The 16227-nt window shown below is 44.2% G+C and overlaps 1 protein-coding gene across 1 annotated transcript in view; it reads left to right on the top strand.

Annotated features, from left to right (window-relative positions):
• Positions 1 to 819: 819 nt before the first annotated feature.
• LOC310649274 (uncharacterized protein) overlaps positions 820 to 16227 on the top strand; it is a gene marked incomplete at its 3' end in the record, with an annotated part of 29159 nt that continues 13751 nt past the window's right edge. Inside the window, exons 1-6 of the mRNA XM_083377575.1 lie at positions 820 to 850; positions 1478 to 1547; positions 2265 to 2303; positions 8489 to 8641; positions 9407 to 9451; positions 9592 to 9636. Of these exons, the coding sequence (XP_083233701.1) occupies positions 8496 to 8641; positions 9407 to 9451; positions 9592 to 9636 (236 nt within the window). The 5' untranslated portion in view covers positions 820 to 850; positions 1478 to 1547; positions 2265 to 2303; positions 8489 to 8495. The remainder of the gene's footprint in view (positions 851 to 1477; positions 1548 to 2264; positions 2304 to 8488; positions 8642 to 9406; positions 9452 to 9591; positions 9637 to 16227) is intronic.

Genomic DNA, 16227 nt, shown 5'->3' with positions numbered 1-16227 from the left:
CAGATCTTACAGTTTTTTGTATTTTGTGTATTTGTCATTATTCCTATGGGATCTTTTCAGAAAAAAAGTTTTGCTACAATCATTTGTGACATTAAATATACCAAAATTAACAGATTATGGTTTGTGGAGGTTTTGTGCATTGCAACTAACTTTTCCAGCTTTTTCAAACCAGTAATTTGGGAGACAGCTTGCATGAAGCAAGAATGGTCTTTTGTAAGGATCCCATAGAAATAGTGGTGATGCACACAAATCACTTGTTGTATCGACCATATGAATTGATAAAAGCCTTGTTCCCATACAATATTAAGCCATACATTTATTTCATAGATTATAATTAAACCCAAATTAAATAACATTATTAAGTATAAAAACACTTGGAAAGTTTAGGATTCTTAGTACTGGAGAAATTTTTTTAACTGCTGCTACTAACTACTAATGTTATTGGCTACTAACACTAATTAGCAGAAGTACAAAATATATTCCAGGATTCTCTATCATAGATAAAGAGGGACCTAAAACAGGTGATGTAATTAAGAGTTCACAGTTAAGTTTGCTCTAATTTGTTAACCACACATTCCATCAGGAAGAACCTTCACTCCATGATCTGTAATTTGAATTTGTGATATAAATACAATGATAATGCAACACGAAAATTAAAATGTCAGATTGAAGTTTTATGATCATTTTTCACATCCTTTCCTCATGCTTAGACTTTAGCATCTTCTTTGGAGAATGATCTTTGGCTTCAGGAAACTGATCAATCTGCTGATAAACTGTGGAAAAAATACAGCAAGGATAACTTAGATAGTGAAGAATCTTCAGAAGAGATATTTAATCGTACTAGCTTCAGGTAGTTTTCTTTCATTTTTTCCTCTTTGGCACGTATTAAAAGAAAGAAACTGACAAAGCTTGATGATGATGATGATGATGATGATGATGATGATGATGATGCATTCACTCATGTCCAACTCTAGACAATTCTATGGACTAAGCCTAACCACATGTTCCTATCTTGCACTACTTGAGTTTCTGTCTGCCCTGTTTGATGTCAGCTTTGATAGAGTACGGCCACCATGTTCTTTGACAGCCTGGCTTCCTTTTACTGCTAACTCTTCGAAATGTAATTGCATTCTCCAGTGAATTCCCCTCCTGACATGATCAAAATAAGACTAGAGAGGGAATAGTCCCATTCTGCAACTTAGAGAATGTCTTTATATTTTTCACTACTAAATGCTTGAGACAAATTTGGATTTGTCCAAAGTTAGATCACTGCAATGAGCTCCTTGAAGATCACTTCAAGTGCCCGTGAAGGCAACTCAAAAGCTACAACTGGTCCAAAAAGCACTGGCACATGCAGTATTGGATGTTCTAGGTTTGCCCATGTTACACCTCTGTTGTATGAACTGTGCTGGCTGCCAGCTTCCTTCTGGGTGTAATTCAAGGTGCTGTTCATTACCCTTAAATCCCTACACGGCAGGGACCAGGATATTTGTGGGATCGCTTCTCCCTGACAGTATCTGCCCATCCTACCAGATCAGATAGGGCAGGTATGCTCCATGTCCCTTCCCTGAAGTCTTGCAGTCTCTCTAGAGGGAGCTCGGAAATGTGCCTTCGCCTGTGGCTGTGCCTGCCTTACAGAATACTCCCCCCCCCAAATGATTCAGCAAGCCTTCACTCATTTAACCCTTTGGAAGGCTGTCAATACCTGGGGTTTTACCCGGATGCAGGGATGGAGAAAAGAATGTCTGAAACCAGTGGTGGAATATCTCAAGGGGATGACTGAGAATCCTGTTGTTTGTTCTCATTTTATGGTTTTATAGTTATTGGATTTATTGTTATGAACCTATGAACGACCCAGAATTTTGTTTAAGTTAGGCAGCAGCACAAATATATTTTGGAGAAGAAAACATGTGGCATTCTACAGGAATGGTTACTTTCTTCTTGCACTGAAAAAAACCTGCAATATTTCTGCAAGAATGAATAATGAGTGAAACTATAGATGTTGCCCTTGCTGACTGCAAAATCTGGATGTTCTATTCATATACTGCTTCTAAATTATGAATTAGCTTCTCTGGCTGAGGCTGTCTTCTCTGAACATGGGCATACAGCAATGTAATATTGTCTTGAAAATAGGTTTGTTTATAACCTTCATATACAAGAGCTGTACATGAAGAACAAACCATGCAAGTTGCAAAAATAAAAGAATTTTAAACCTTATTGTTGTACAACAAACTCTGTAATTTCTGCTCTTCTTTATTTATCAGATCTCAAGAAATCCCTGAGCCTCCTCCTGTGGAAATAACGTGAGTTACTACATGTACTACCGAACTATTACTAATGTTGTTTTCCTGTTTAAAAGTTCGAGCACCACAGCAAGCCTTCTGAATATTTGTTGATAAAAAAATATTAGAAATCGTTAGAGTGCTGTTTCCAACAGAACTGATTAATGGAGCAGAGTTCAAAACTTTGAAAGAATACTTATGGTATTTCATTAATTTTTTTAATTTTAAATATATTAGGTATTTTTAGACTACATATTAAAGGGCTTACCCTCTGCAATTATGTATTTTATTTTTCAAATGTAGCTACCTTTTCCTCATATTTTAGCAATCCAAAGGTGAGGATAAAATTAAATTAACATTTTAGAAACAGCTGCAATTGATAGAGATCCAGTTTCTAGCACCAGGCAAGAAACCAGGAGGTACTGAGTTCTAGTTTCACGCTGGGCATTAAGCCAGGAGGGTGATCTTGGCTCAATCACTCTCTCAGCCCTAGGAAGGAGGCAATGGCAAACGACTTCTGATATCTTCCCAAGAAAACCGCAGGGACAAGTCCAAGCGGTTGCCAGGAATCAATACTGATAGGAAGGGATGTAAACAAGCAATGATTGTTGAACAAGCAAATCCACCAAAAATCTTTATGTAAATCCCTCAAAACTGGTTAACTTAAAGCAGGAATGTCATCTGGGTGCAGAACAAATTAAACAGAACTGACTTCTGGGTGGCTGTCCAGCGTCGCAGACGGTTGGAATCGACCGCCGCCCCTTCGTTTCTGTTTAAACCGTTGAGCAGCCGACTTTCAGCCCCGTCCGACAAATCACCAGAAAGAATGAGTCCGGAACGAGAGCTGGTTCTCCTGAGCCACGTTTATTACCTTCACAAACAGTCACTCGAAGACAGACGAAGTCAGCGTTGATTCCACAGCACAATCAACGCTGCTAAATAGCCGGCAGAGCCGACACCCACCACCACACCCTTAATTGCTTAACCACGCCCTCACCCTACTTAACTACCACCCCCCTTGGCTCCTGCCCTTTGGCACCCGCCCCCAGGTACGTATCCTCCCCGTCCCCGTCCCACCACCATTGCAGCCGATAAGCCACCCCCCAGCCCAAACCGCCCTCCTTTTCCCCAGAGCTCCGCACAACCTCACCTCCCCCCTCAGGTCCCCAGACCGCCGTGAGTTGCGCCGCTCGGACCATCCGCCGCTGGTGCCTGTCACGCAGTCCCCTGGCAGGCAAGGAGGCAGGCAGAGCGTTGGAACGTGTCATCTGCGCAAACGGGTTCCCAGGGGGATGCAGTGCCAGTGCATGTCCTGGGCCCCTCCCCGTTCCACCGGTAGGCCCTGCCGCCTCCTGGTCCGCCCTGGCGCCCGTCCTCGGTCTGCTGCTCGGGCGCTGGGCAACTGCCGGCTGTGCCACCGTACGGCTGCTCCCCGGCCTTCTGGACGGCCCCGGAGGCTGCTGGGCCACGTCGGCGGCCACGCTCTTCCCCGGCTTGTCGGTGGGATGCGGGCACCGGCGGCTGTTCCCAGGGCCCGGTAAGATGCCCTGTGGCCTTTCCAGGTGCCGGGCGGGTGGCCGCTGAGCCGACTCGGCGGCCGCACTCCTCCCCGGCTCGTCGGCCTCTCCAGGTGATGGGCGGGTGGCTGCTGAGCCGTCTCGTCGGCTGTGCTCTTCTCTGGCTCGTCGGGGGAACGCGGGCGCCTGTGGCTGTTCCCGGGGGCCGGTAAGTTGCTCCGTGGCCTCCCCAGGTGTCGGGCAGGTGGCTGCTGAGCTGTCACGGCAGCTGCGCACTTCCCCGGCTCTTCGGGAGACCGCGGGTGCCGGCAGCTGGTCTCAGGGGCCGGTGGGTCGCTCCGCGGCCTCTCTGAATGTCGGGCGTGCCGGGCCCGACATGCCGCCCCCCTACCAAGGGTCCTCCTGCAGATGTAGAGGGCAAAGGCACACAATCACTCACCCCGCATACACCACCATTTCCCCGACCCCCCGGCCTGTTAGGGTGAGCACGGTCGAACGCCCGAACTAAGCGTGGAGCGTGGACGTCTTTCCCTGACACCCACGTTGCCTCCTCCACCGGGTACCCCTTCCACCGAAGAAGCTGCTTTGCAGTGTGAAAACCCTACTCCTCGGGGGAAGAGGGGAGGGGGAGTTCCCAGGTAGGGGTAGAGCCTCCTTAGAGCCCCAGAGCGTTTGTTCTGGGGCTTGAAGGGTGAGGGCCCCCCAAAGCCTGGGAGTCTCCGGAGCGGAGGACTCTTCTGCTGTTAGCAGAACAAGACGCTGAATCCACTCCTGCCAGTTTGATTGACATCTAGAAACATTGTTGCAGCAGAGCGGAGACCGGAGTCCTATAAACAGCAAGTACAAGGCTTTAACCCTCGAAAAACAATTCTTTTTTCGCCCTGCTTACTATTTGGAAAAGAAAGGGAAAATGGCATCTGAGTGAATAGGGAGGAGAGAGGGGAAGAACTTTTTTCCCTTTTTTATAAGAGGTGAAGGGGTTTTTCTTTTTTCCCCCTCTCTCCCCCCCCCTTTTTTATAGTGAAAGTGTTTGCTGGGAGATTGAGGAGGAATTGGACTTTAAATTTGCTCTGCCTGAACTTACGAGATGTGGTTTTAGTTCTTAAAGGAGAAGAGAAGTGAAAGTGTGAACGGAGAGTTAAGTGCCTTTAAAATGGCTTCTAAGGCTCCTAGAATCCCTGTTACTAAAGTGCAGGGACATCGCCTGTTCAGCAATCTGGACTGCAGTCTTTGACATCATCCCCTGCAGCTTCTCCACCTGTAACGTTAAAGGACCTGCAAGATGCCTTAAAAGTGTCTTTAGCCACTCAGTCTGAAAAAATAACTGAAAAAATAACTGAACAGGTGACTGAGGTTATTGAGGAGAAGAACAAGGAAATGCGGGAGGACATTCTCTTAGCAATTCAGGGGCTGGCAGGATGTATTGAGACTTTGAATGAACAGGTGGAAGAAGTGAAACAAAATAATTTGTTGTTGGAGGCTAAAATGGGTGAAGCTGAATTTAAAATGTATAAAACGAAGAGGTTCTGATGTTACAGTATAGAGATATGGAGTTTGCCCTAAGGATCAGAGGTTTGAAAGAGAATTCTCAGGAGAACTTGCAAGAGATTCTGGTGGATGCTTTGGCACCTATTTTGGGGTTTAAACCCAAAGAATTCTTTAGGGAGATAGATAAAGTCTTCAGAGTTAACTCTTGGATTGCCAGGCAGAGGAAATTGCCAAGAGATGTGATGGTGTATTTTACGAAGAGGAGGATAAGAAATGAGATTATCCAAAATTTTTATAATAAGAGATTTACAATTGCTGGTCAAGAGGTGTTGATTCTGAAAGAAATTCCCCCAAAAGTTTTGAGAAAAAGGAAAGAATTTGCTTTTTTGGCAGAAGAATTGAAAAAACAACAGCTTCAGTTCAGATGGGAGATTCCAATGGGGATTGTGGTGAATTTTGCTGGAATAAGATATCGTCTTAATACAGTTTTGAAGACACAAGATTTTTATACTAATGTATTGAAAGCAGGTTCATCGCCCTCTACAGAAGATAAAGAAGGAAAAGATGAAGGAGTGCAACAGTTATAAGAAAAACAGCAATCTTCAGAAATTGTGCAAACCTTGGCTTTAGCAGAAGAAACTTCGACTCAAGGAATAACACGGGCTGCATCTAGACGTAAGGCACAACAACAATAACAGCAACAGAATCAATGTTTGATGATTACAACTCAAGAATCAAGTGAAGCAGTGGGAGAAGCGCGGCCGAAGAGGCAGATTTCTGAATATCTTCAGGTGGCGCTCCGGAGGCTTCAAGTCGCAAAGGATGGTGACAAAATTCCTGACCTGGAATGTTAATGGCTTGAATTCACCACAAAAGAGGAAGAAAATAGTTCAGTATTTGAAACATTTTAAAAATGATGTTGTATGTTTGCAAGAGACGCATATTCACGTATCTGATCAGAAATATTTGATAAATCTGAGACTGGGTACACAATTTATTGCATCCGCTCCAGAGAAGAAAAATGGTATAGTAATATATGTGAAGAAGGGTTTGATAGCCAAATTAATAGAAGCAGATATACAAGGAAGATATATTATTTGGTTGTGATGATGCAACGTATTATCACGTATGGTGGACTTGTAAAAAAGTTAAAGCTTTTTGGATTAAAATTTGGTGGAATATGCAGAAGATTTTTAAGAAAAAGATAAGATTTTTACCCCAATTGTTTTTGTTGGGTATTATCACTGATTGTACTGCTATAGAAACCAAATTGATGCTGAATTTAATAACAGCTGCAAGACTTTTGGTAGCGCAATACTGGAAGAAGGAGGACCTGCCTACTATTGAAGAATGGACTTTGAAAGTTTCGAACTTGGCAGAAATGGCTAAAATCTCAGCATATGTGAAAGATCACTCTCAACAGAGTGGAATGGAAAAGATGGATTGATTTTATTCAGAACAAATATGGGACTACAAAGTATCATTTAGCATTTGAATAGTTATTAGTTATTGTAATTAGAGGCTATATTATTTTTCTTTTCTATGGTTAAAAGGTAAAGGTAAAGGTACCCCCGCACATGCGTGCTAGTCGTTTCCGACTCTAGGGGCTGGTGCTCATCTCCATTTCAAAGCCGAAGAGCCAGCGCTTGTCCGAGGACGTCTCCGTGGTCATGCGGCCGGCATGACTAGACGCCAAAGGCGCAAAGTGTGATAGGGTTTAAAGAGTAATTATAGTAATTAGAATATTTTAGAGTAAGATTGTATGATGTAATACCCTGTATTCGGCTCTGTGAAGTTGGGGGTGGTGGTGTTGGGATGGGAGGGATGGGGAGAGGAGTGGGGTAGATGGGGTATATGTTTTAAAAATGTATTTTAAAACTTTTCAATAAAAAAAGACTCTAAAGGAACTGCAACAGAAGTTCTTTATGATGGGATCAGACCCTATTTTGTTCAATGACAAATACAAATTTTATATGGTTATATGTGTTTGTTATTCTATTGCATCCTGTCCTATAGGATTGTTTACAGTCTCTTGAAATATAGAAGAGAGGTGAACCATTGGTTTTTCCAGAAAACTAATCCGTTCTGGTATCAAAACTAGACAAAAAATTGTTTATGTTTTTATTTTTTGGATATATGTTTTACCGTATTTTTCCCTGTGGACGTACGACAGCATATAGGAGAGACCTCACTCATTTTAGCCCAAGAGCAACAATCCTGTGAGGTAGGTTTATCCCAGGAAGCGACTGGCGCCAAATCATTCAGAGACTCCATGAGATTTCTGGACATTTGAACTTGGGACTCCCCACATCTGTTTCAACAGTTTGACTTGGTTATCCCTTTAATTCACGCTCTCAGCTATGAATTAACAAGCTAAAGCAGAATGACAATACATTTATTTATTTATTTATTAAATTTTTATACCGCCCTTCTCCCGAAGGACTCAGGGCGGTGTACAGGGCAATAAATATCAAAATGTAAATACAAAAGTTAAAAAAGAGATTAAAAAGAATTAAATAATTATGCCCAAGAATACAGTACTAAAAATGTGATTAAAACTTATTTAAATCCAACCCCAAACCCATCAGACAAGGCCCGATTGTTCAAATAGATAGGTTTTTAAATGACGCCGGAAGGAGCGCAGGTCGGGGGCCATCTGGAGCTCAACCAGAAGGCGGTTCCACAGGTCTGGCGCACCCACAGAGAACGCCCTCCCCCTGGGGGCCACCAATCGACATTCTTTGATCGGAGGCACCCTGAGGAGGCCCTCTCTGTTGGAGCGCACTGGATGGAGGGAAGTTGATGCCGGCAGCAGGTGCTGCCGTAGGTAATCCAGACCCATGCCATGTAGGGCTTTGTAGGTCATAACCAGCACCTTGAATAAAAGAAATAAATGGATGTAGGTATCAAAAGCTTAAAAAAAGGAAGAAGAGTCTGCCTAGGCATTCTGGAAAAGCTAGACTTGAGTTACAATGAAGGTAAGAGCCTGGGTACACACATGCATTCTCTGTCATGCCCACAACACCTAGGTTTTGCAGCAAAGCCATCTTAGGATGCTCATGAGCAACTACGTGATAGTTGCTCCCTTTAGAGAAAATGTAAAATCCTGAGTTCACAAAAGGAAACAAAAGAACACAACTTGGATCTTTATTAACCCACTTTAAATGGGTATTAATCTCTGTTTCTGTTTTGTCTTCCTAGGGAACTAATGCCACCACCGCCACCAGCAGAAGCAGATGCTGAAGCTCCGGTTTCAGCTCCGGCTCCGGCTCCAGTTCCAGCTCCACCTCCGGCTCCGGCTCCACCTCCACCTCCAGCTGCAGAGCCTGTGAAAAAGGCCAGTTCGAAGAAACTGTGAGTACCTATAGAGTTATACATGCGGCATATTATTTCTTTTCTTGAAGGTAGATCCACCCATAGATTCTAATTCATTCAATTTATGAAAGAGTTGTGGTAGCTCAGTGGTTAGAATGCAGTATTGCAGCCTAACTCACTGCTCACTGCCAGGAGTTCGATCCTGATCAGCTCAAGGTTGACTCAGCCTTCCATCCTTCCCATGTCAGGAATATGAGGACCCAGATTGTTCGGGGCAATACACTGATTCTGCTAACCCCTTAGAGAAGGCTGTAGTGCACTATGAAGCAGTATATAAGTCCTAGTGCTACTGCTATTGGATGCCTGAATCACATTTATTTAAATGATGTGCTACATAATTTCCATACTAAGAGGCTTCTCACAATTCCTAGCCTTAACCATAAGCAAGCAAATTGAGATGCAGCGATATTTGGTTTAATTTGTCAAGGAGAAAAAAAAATCTCCGATTGATTTCAGCTCATGGTAGCCGTTTTCCAGAGGGCAATTTATCTACAACAATGTTCCTCAATCACAAAGCCTTTAAGCTGTGTGGGTGTCAACTTCCAGAATTGCCTAGCCAGCCATGCTTATTATTAACACCTTAAGGTTGCTGAGGATGAGGAAAACCAGTCTAAAACTTATTTCCATTTTAAGAAGTTTGAAAACAAATAAGCCATCATCCTTCCTATCCTGGGAAGGAGAGAAGCTTAGATGCAGAAGAGTTCTTTTTAACGTCTATTAAAATGTCTTTCTGTTCTTTCTCAGGTCTGAAAAAGAGACCGCAAGTAGTGAAGCTTCTCCACAGACGGAGTGAGTAGTACAGTCTTTCAAGGATTGTTCTTTAACTTAGAACTTTTTTTCCTCTCAGATATTTCCTGGGAAGGAGAAAATCTTAACTACAGCACAGCTCTTTTTAACTTCTATTAAAACATATTTCTGTTCTTTCCCAGGTCTGAAAAAGAGAGCCCAGCTAGTGAAACCTCTCCAAATACAGAGTGAGTAGAACAGTTTGTCAAGAACTTAATTAAATGCTTAATTAAAAAGGGATAAATTTTAGATGGTTAATACCAGAAGGAGTAATGATAAATTGGCAAGAACAGAGATGTAGACTGGACACAATAGAGAAAGCAGAACTTTTCTATGATCAATACTTTGGGCAGCAAGAAGAAGAAAGGCTGATAGGGGAAAGAGTAGTCAGACAGCAAGGAGACGAGACAGAGAAGCAACGCAGTAAGTATAGAACAGGAGGAAAGGGTGTTGAGAGAAGGGACAAGAGCAAAAGAGGTAAAAGAGCAAAGAGAGATGAGAATAACGAGAATAACGAGAGCAACTAAAACTTCAAATAAGTAAACATGGAAGAAGAGATGAAAGCAATTTCAATAAATGTAAATGGACTAAATTCGGCTATAAAAAGACAAAGAACATTAAATAAATTGGGGAAATAAAAAATGGACATGATTTGCTTACAAGACGTTCATATTAAGAAACAACATAAAAATATACTAGAATATCCAAAATTGGGAGAATTATATACCTGACTTGCAGATCAAAGAGGTGTGGTACTATATATTCAAAAATCAATATAAACTACATTGTTATATTCAGATGAAGAAGGGCGAATTTTAATGGTGGAAGTAACTATGAATTGTAAAAAAAAATATTGGTAGCAATTGATGCTCCAAATGAAAACCAACAAAATTTCTATTCAAAATTACACCAGAAAACAATAGAATTGGAATTCGAAAACATATGTATGATTGGAGATTTCAATGCTATCGTAAAGGCCGGGCTGGATTATAATACAACAACAACAACAACAAAATAAGACCGTAAGGAGAACACTTCCAGAATCTTTGCATAATATGGTGGACGAATTAAATATACTAGATGTTTGGAGAGCAAAATATCCGGAAAAGAAGCAATATACATTCTATTCTAACAGACACCTGTCCTGGTTGAGAATAGATATGATATGGACATCAATAGACTTATTTACAAGTACACAAAATATAAACATAGAAACAAGCGCATGGGCAGACCACAACCCAGTCACAATTATATGGAAAGGACAAAAAAAAGAACAAGATGGACATTAAATCAAACTGTATTGAATGAAAAAGACTTCCAGCAATATATGGAAAAAGAAATGACTTTCTTCTTTAAGGAAAACAAAACAGAAGATACCTCACTTCAAAATGTCTGGGATACGGTGAAAGCGTACATGAGAGGACTTGCTATATCTTATATGGGGAAAAAGAATAAACAGAAAAGACAAATTAGGAAAAAACTGGAGGAAGAATATAAGACTCTTGAGAAAGAATTAGAAAAAGATACACAAAACAAAAAGATAAAAAAATTAATGGAGTTGAACAAGCATAAAATGAACTTAATAGAAAATGAAGAGGTGGCAAGGAAAATAAAGGCAGCTAAACAAACCTTTTTTGAACATGCAAACAAACCTGGGAGATGGTTGACATATAAAATTAAAAAGGAGAAAGAGAAGAGATGGATTAAACAACTGGAAGATGCTGAGGGGACTTTACAACACCGGAATGAAGAAAAGAAAAAAAATAGCTTGGGAATATTATGAGAATTTATATAAGCAACAAGTAGTTTCAGATGAAGGGATAAAACAATTCTTGGAAAAAACAGAAATACCTAAAGTACCAGAGAAGTTTAAAAAGCTAGTAGAAGAAAAAATAACAATGATGGAATTAACAGAAGCAATGAAAAAACAAAAGAATGGCAAAACACCAGGACCAGATGGGTTACCAGCAGAACTATATAGAACATTGCAGGAACTGTTAGGCAATGTAATGCTGGAACTCTATAACGAACTCCTCTCTGAAGCTAAGATACCAGATTCGTGGTCGGAAGCACTTATTACCCTGATACCAAAGGAAGAAACAGAAATACAGGAAATAAAGAACTATAAACTGATTTCCTTGCTGAACGTGGACTATAAAATATTTGCATCAGTCATGGCTGAAAGACTTAAAAAGTTCCTAAACGAATTTATACATTTGGATCAAAATGGGTTCCTGCCCAAAAGACAGATTAGAGACAATATGCAAATTACCGTATATACTTGAGTATAAGCCGAATTTTTCAGCCCACTTTTTGGGCTGAAAAACTCCACTTCGGCTTATACTCCAGTCAACAAAAAATTTTTACCGAGGACTTGCGCGCGGCCGAGGCTTCGGTGCTTCCCTCCAGAGGAAGAAGGCGCTGGATGCGGCCGGCTCTGCGGGGAAGGGGGAGCGGCGGCGGGGGCGACGGAAAAGCCGCAAAAACGGTAGGAGAGATGCTGACTGGCAGCGGCCTTGGAGGAGGCGGAGGGGGAGGAGGGAGGGAAGGGTGACCGGGCGGGGGAGGGGGGGGGTGAGCCAGAAGGAAAAGGGAAAGTCATCCCGCAGAGCGGTTGCGAAAAGAGGGAGGAGATAAGCCAGCCCGGTACCTGGATCCGCTTCCTGTGTCTCCTCTGCTCTGCCATGATGTCCCCGTTTTGGTCTCCTGGTGACGTGGGGCTGAGCCGGAAAAGGGGGAGGGGGAGACCGAGGGAGGGAGGAAAGAAGAGAGAGAGAGAGACGAGCTAGCGTCAGCCAGCGGTGTCACGCGGGGCAGCAAGCCATTAGGAGCCCTTGGGGAGGCAGCGCAGTCTGGCCGCTGGGCTTGTGTGTGTGTGTGTGTCCCATCTGCAAAGCTGCCAAGGAAGGAGAAGTGGGATACTGGTTGGGTGGGGGAGCGGCAAAAGCGGGGGGGGGGAAGAGAAACGGCTCCGCCTTTGGTTCCCCCTCCTAAAGCACAGGGGCGCTAGAGAAAGTTTGGAGTTGGGTAAGGAAGCGCAAAATTCAGGAAGAAAAGCGGGGCGGCGGGAGAACGGGAGACCTGTACAAGGGGGAAGGGGAACTCTCTGCTTTTGTGCGTGCGTGCGTGTGTGTGTGTGTGTGTCCCATCTGCAAAGCTGCCGAGGAAGGAGAAGTGGGATACTGGTTGGGTGGGGGAGCGGCAAAAGCGGGGGGGGGGAAAGAGAAACGGCTCCGCCTTTGGTTCCCCCTCCTAAAGCACAGGGGCGCTAGAGAAAGTTTGGAGTTGGGTAAGGAAGCGCAAAATTCAGGAAGAAAAGCGGGCCGGCGGGCGAACGGGAGACCTGTACAAGGGGGAAGGGGAACTCTCTGCTTTGTGTGTGTGTGTGTGTGTGTGTGCGTGTGTGGCCCATCTGCAAAGCTGCCGAGGAAGGAGAAGTGGGATACTGGTTGGGTGGGGGAGCGGCAAAAGCGGGGGGGGGGAAAGAGAAACGGCTCCGCCTTTGGTTCCCCCTCCTAAAGCACAGGGGCGCTAGAGAAAGTTTGGAGTTGGGTAAGGAAGCGCAAAATTCAGGAAGAAAAGCGGGCCGGCGGGCGAACGGGAGACCTGTACAAGGGGGAAGGGGAACTCTCTGCTTTGTGTGTGTGTGTGTGTGTGTGTGTGTGGCCCATCTGCAAAGCTGCCGAGGAAGGAGAAGTGGAGGAGGCAGTGGCGGCGGAGGCGGCCGCAGCACCGGCAGCCTTCCGCTTTTGCCGCTTTTGTGTGTGCGTGTGTGTGTGTCCCATCTGCAAAGCTGCCGAGGAAGGAGACACACAAAGACACACAAAAGCGGCAAAAGCGGAAGGCTGCCGGTGCTGCGGCCGCCTCCGCCGCCGCCACTGCCTCCTCCATTTCTCCTTCCTCGGCAGCTTTGCAGATGGGCCACACACAGACACGCACACACAAAAGCGGCAAAAGCGGAAGACTGCTGGTGCTGCGGCCGCCTCCGCCGCCGCCACTGCCTCCTCCACCCAACCAGTATCCCGCTTCTCCTTCCTCGGCAGCTTTGCAGATGGGCCACACACACACACACACACACATACACAAAGCAGAGAGTTCCCCTTCCCCCTTGTACAGGTCTCCCGTTCGCCCGCCGCCCCGCTTTTCTTCCTGAATTTTGCCCTTCCTTACCCAACTCCAAACTTTCTCTAGCGCCCCTGTGCTTTAGGAGGGGGAACCAAAGGCGGAGCCGTTTCTCTCTCCCCCCCCCCGCTTTTGCCGCTCCCCCCCAACCAGTATCCTGCTTCTCCTTCCTCGGAAGCTTTGCAGATGGGACACACACACACACACACGCACACACAAAAGCGGCAAAAGCGGGGGGGGGGGAGAAAGAAACACCTTGTTCTCTCGTCTCAGTGGAGACTTGTTTCGGGGGATCCAGCCTCTGTCACCCCCTTCTCTCAGCTGGGCAGCTGACAGAAAGGGGCGGCAGAAGCTGCATCCCCCGAAAGAAGTCTTCGCCGAGAAAATGGGCGCTGAGATTTTCTCGGCGAAGACTCACCTTCTCCCGTTCATCACATTCTTCGGTAAAGAGATTCACTCGATCCATGGTTTCAAGGTTGGGGTAGAGAAATCCCGGTTTGTTTCAAGAAACCGGGGTGGTTTATGAGCCTATAGATTTTAGACTTTGCATCTTGTTTTGCTTCCTCGGTTCCCACGAAGCCCGAAATTCTTTTTCCCCCCTCTGGTTTCTGCCCAACTGTCAACTCGTGGTAAAACAAACAAACAGAAAGCCCCCCCTCTCTCTCTCTCTTTCTCTCTCTCTCTCTAACGAATTGAACAGGCACCCAAGCTATCAGGTGATGGCGTTCACGCTTGGGTGTTTGCGCGGATCAGAAACGGAAGGAGAAATTCATTTCTGCTTGCAATTCACTATCTCGGGCATCCCTGAGAAGAGAGCTTTTAAAGAAGCAGCTGCAAAATTCGTTCATCCTCATCCTCTTCCTCATCCTCATCCTCATCCCCTCTCTCTCTCTCTCTCTCTCTCTGTGTGTGTGTGTGTGTGTGTGTGTGGTGTGTTATCTCGAACCAGATGGGATGGCAAAGTCAAATGCAAATGGGGATCTTGCAGATCTTGCCCTGCCTTTCACCCAACGGTTACCTTCTGTTCTTGATGAGCTCACGAGTGCTCAAGGACAAAATAGGGCAGGGCAGAGCCGGCAGTTAAAAATAGGATGCAGATAAAAGGAAAGGTAAGGAGGGGTTCAGGTTGAGAGGAGAGGCTGCATAGCCTTAGTGTAACTCCTGTTTGGGCTGACTGGGTTGCCTCCGATGGGCTCTGACAGTGGAACAGAATGGAATAGAAAATATGGAATGGAATGGAACAGAACGTAGAACAGAACAGAACAGAACAGAACAGAACAGAACAGAACAGAATAGAATAGAATAGAAAAGAAAAGAAATATAGAAAGTGAATGGAATAGAATAGAATAGAATAGAAAAATAGAAAGTGAATAGAATAGAATAGAATAGAATAGAATAGAATAGAATAGAATAGAATAGAATAGAATAGAATAGAATAGAATAGAATAGAATAGAATAGAATAGAAATATAGAAAGTGAATGGAATAGAATAGAATAGAAATATAGAAAGTGAATGGAATAGAATAGAATAGAATAGAATAGAATAGAATAGAATAGAATAGAATAGAATAGAATAGAATAGAATAGAATAGAATAGAATAGAAATATAGAAAGTGAATGGAATAGAATGGAATAGAAATATAGAAAGTGAATAGAATAGAATAGAATAGAATAGAATAGAATAGAATAGAATAGAATAGAATAGAAATATAGAAAGTGAATAGAATAGAATAGAATAGAATAGAAATATAGAAAGTGAATGGAATAGAATAGAATAGAATAGAAATATAGAAAGAATAGAATAGAATAGAATAGAATAGAATAGAATAGAATAGAATAGAATAGAATAGAATAGAATAGAATAGAATAGAATAGAAATATAGAAAGTGAATAGAATAGAATAGAATAGAATAGAAATATAGAAAGTGAATAGAATAGAATAGAATAGAATAGAATAGAATAGAATAGAATAGAATAGAATAGAATAGAATAGAATAGAATAGAATAGAGCTGGAAGGGACCTTGGAGGTCTTCTAGTCTAGCCCCTTGCTCAAGCAGGAGGACCTATACCAGTGGTGGTGAACCTATGGCACGCCTGCCAGAGGTGGCACTCAGAGCCCTCTCTGTTGGCACGTGCGCCACCACCGCTGCCAGCAGCAGGTCCTTGTCGGTTGGTGGACTGGAAGAAAAGGGAGGGGGAAGCATTTTACATGCGTGCATGCGTGCACGGGGCCACGAGCAGGCACATGCTGCAAAGGGGGCGGGGCTAGTGCCTGCGTGATACTCACTAGCCCAGCCCCGTTCTCACGTGGTGCGGTGCCTTGTATCTGCACCCTGCGGCGCGGCGGTTGGCATTTTTGTGCCTTGCGGTACGGTGGCCCATTTTTTGCTCCCCCTTTTTTTCGTGCCAGAGGCGGCACTCAGAGGCGCCTCCCTGTCCCCTCCCCCGAGGGCACCAGAATGCCGATGCTGCCTTGGCACTTTGTGATAAACAAGTGGGTTTTGGCTTGCGGTTTGGGCACTCGGTCTCTAAAGGTTTCGCCGCCACTGACCGATACCATCTCAGACAGGTGAATGTCCAGTCTCTTCTTAAAAACCTCCAGTGATGGAGCACTCTTGATTTCTGGTGGCAAGCTGTTCCACTGGGCAGCTGAGAG

The sequence above is a fragment of the Vipera ursinii genome, assembly GCF_947247035.1.
Source record: "Vipera ursinii genome assembly, chromosome: Z".
In the NCBI taxonomy this organism is placed as follows: Eukaryota; Metazoa; Chordata; class Lepidosauria; order Squamata; family Viperidae; genus Vipera; species Vipera ursinii.
This window is presented reverse-complemented; position numbering and strand designations above follow the sequence as displayed.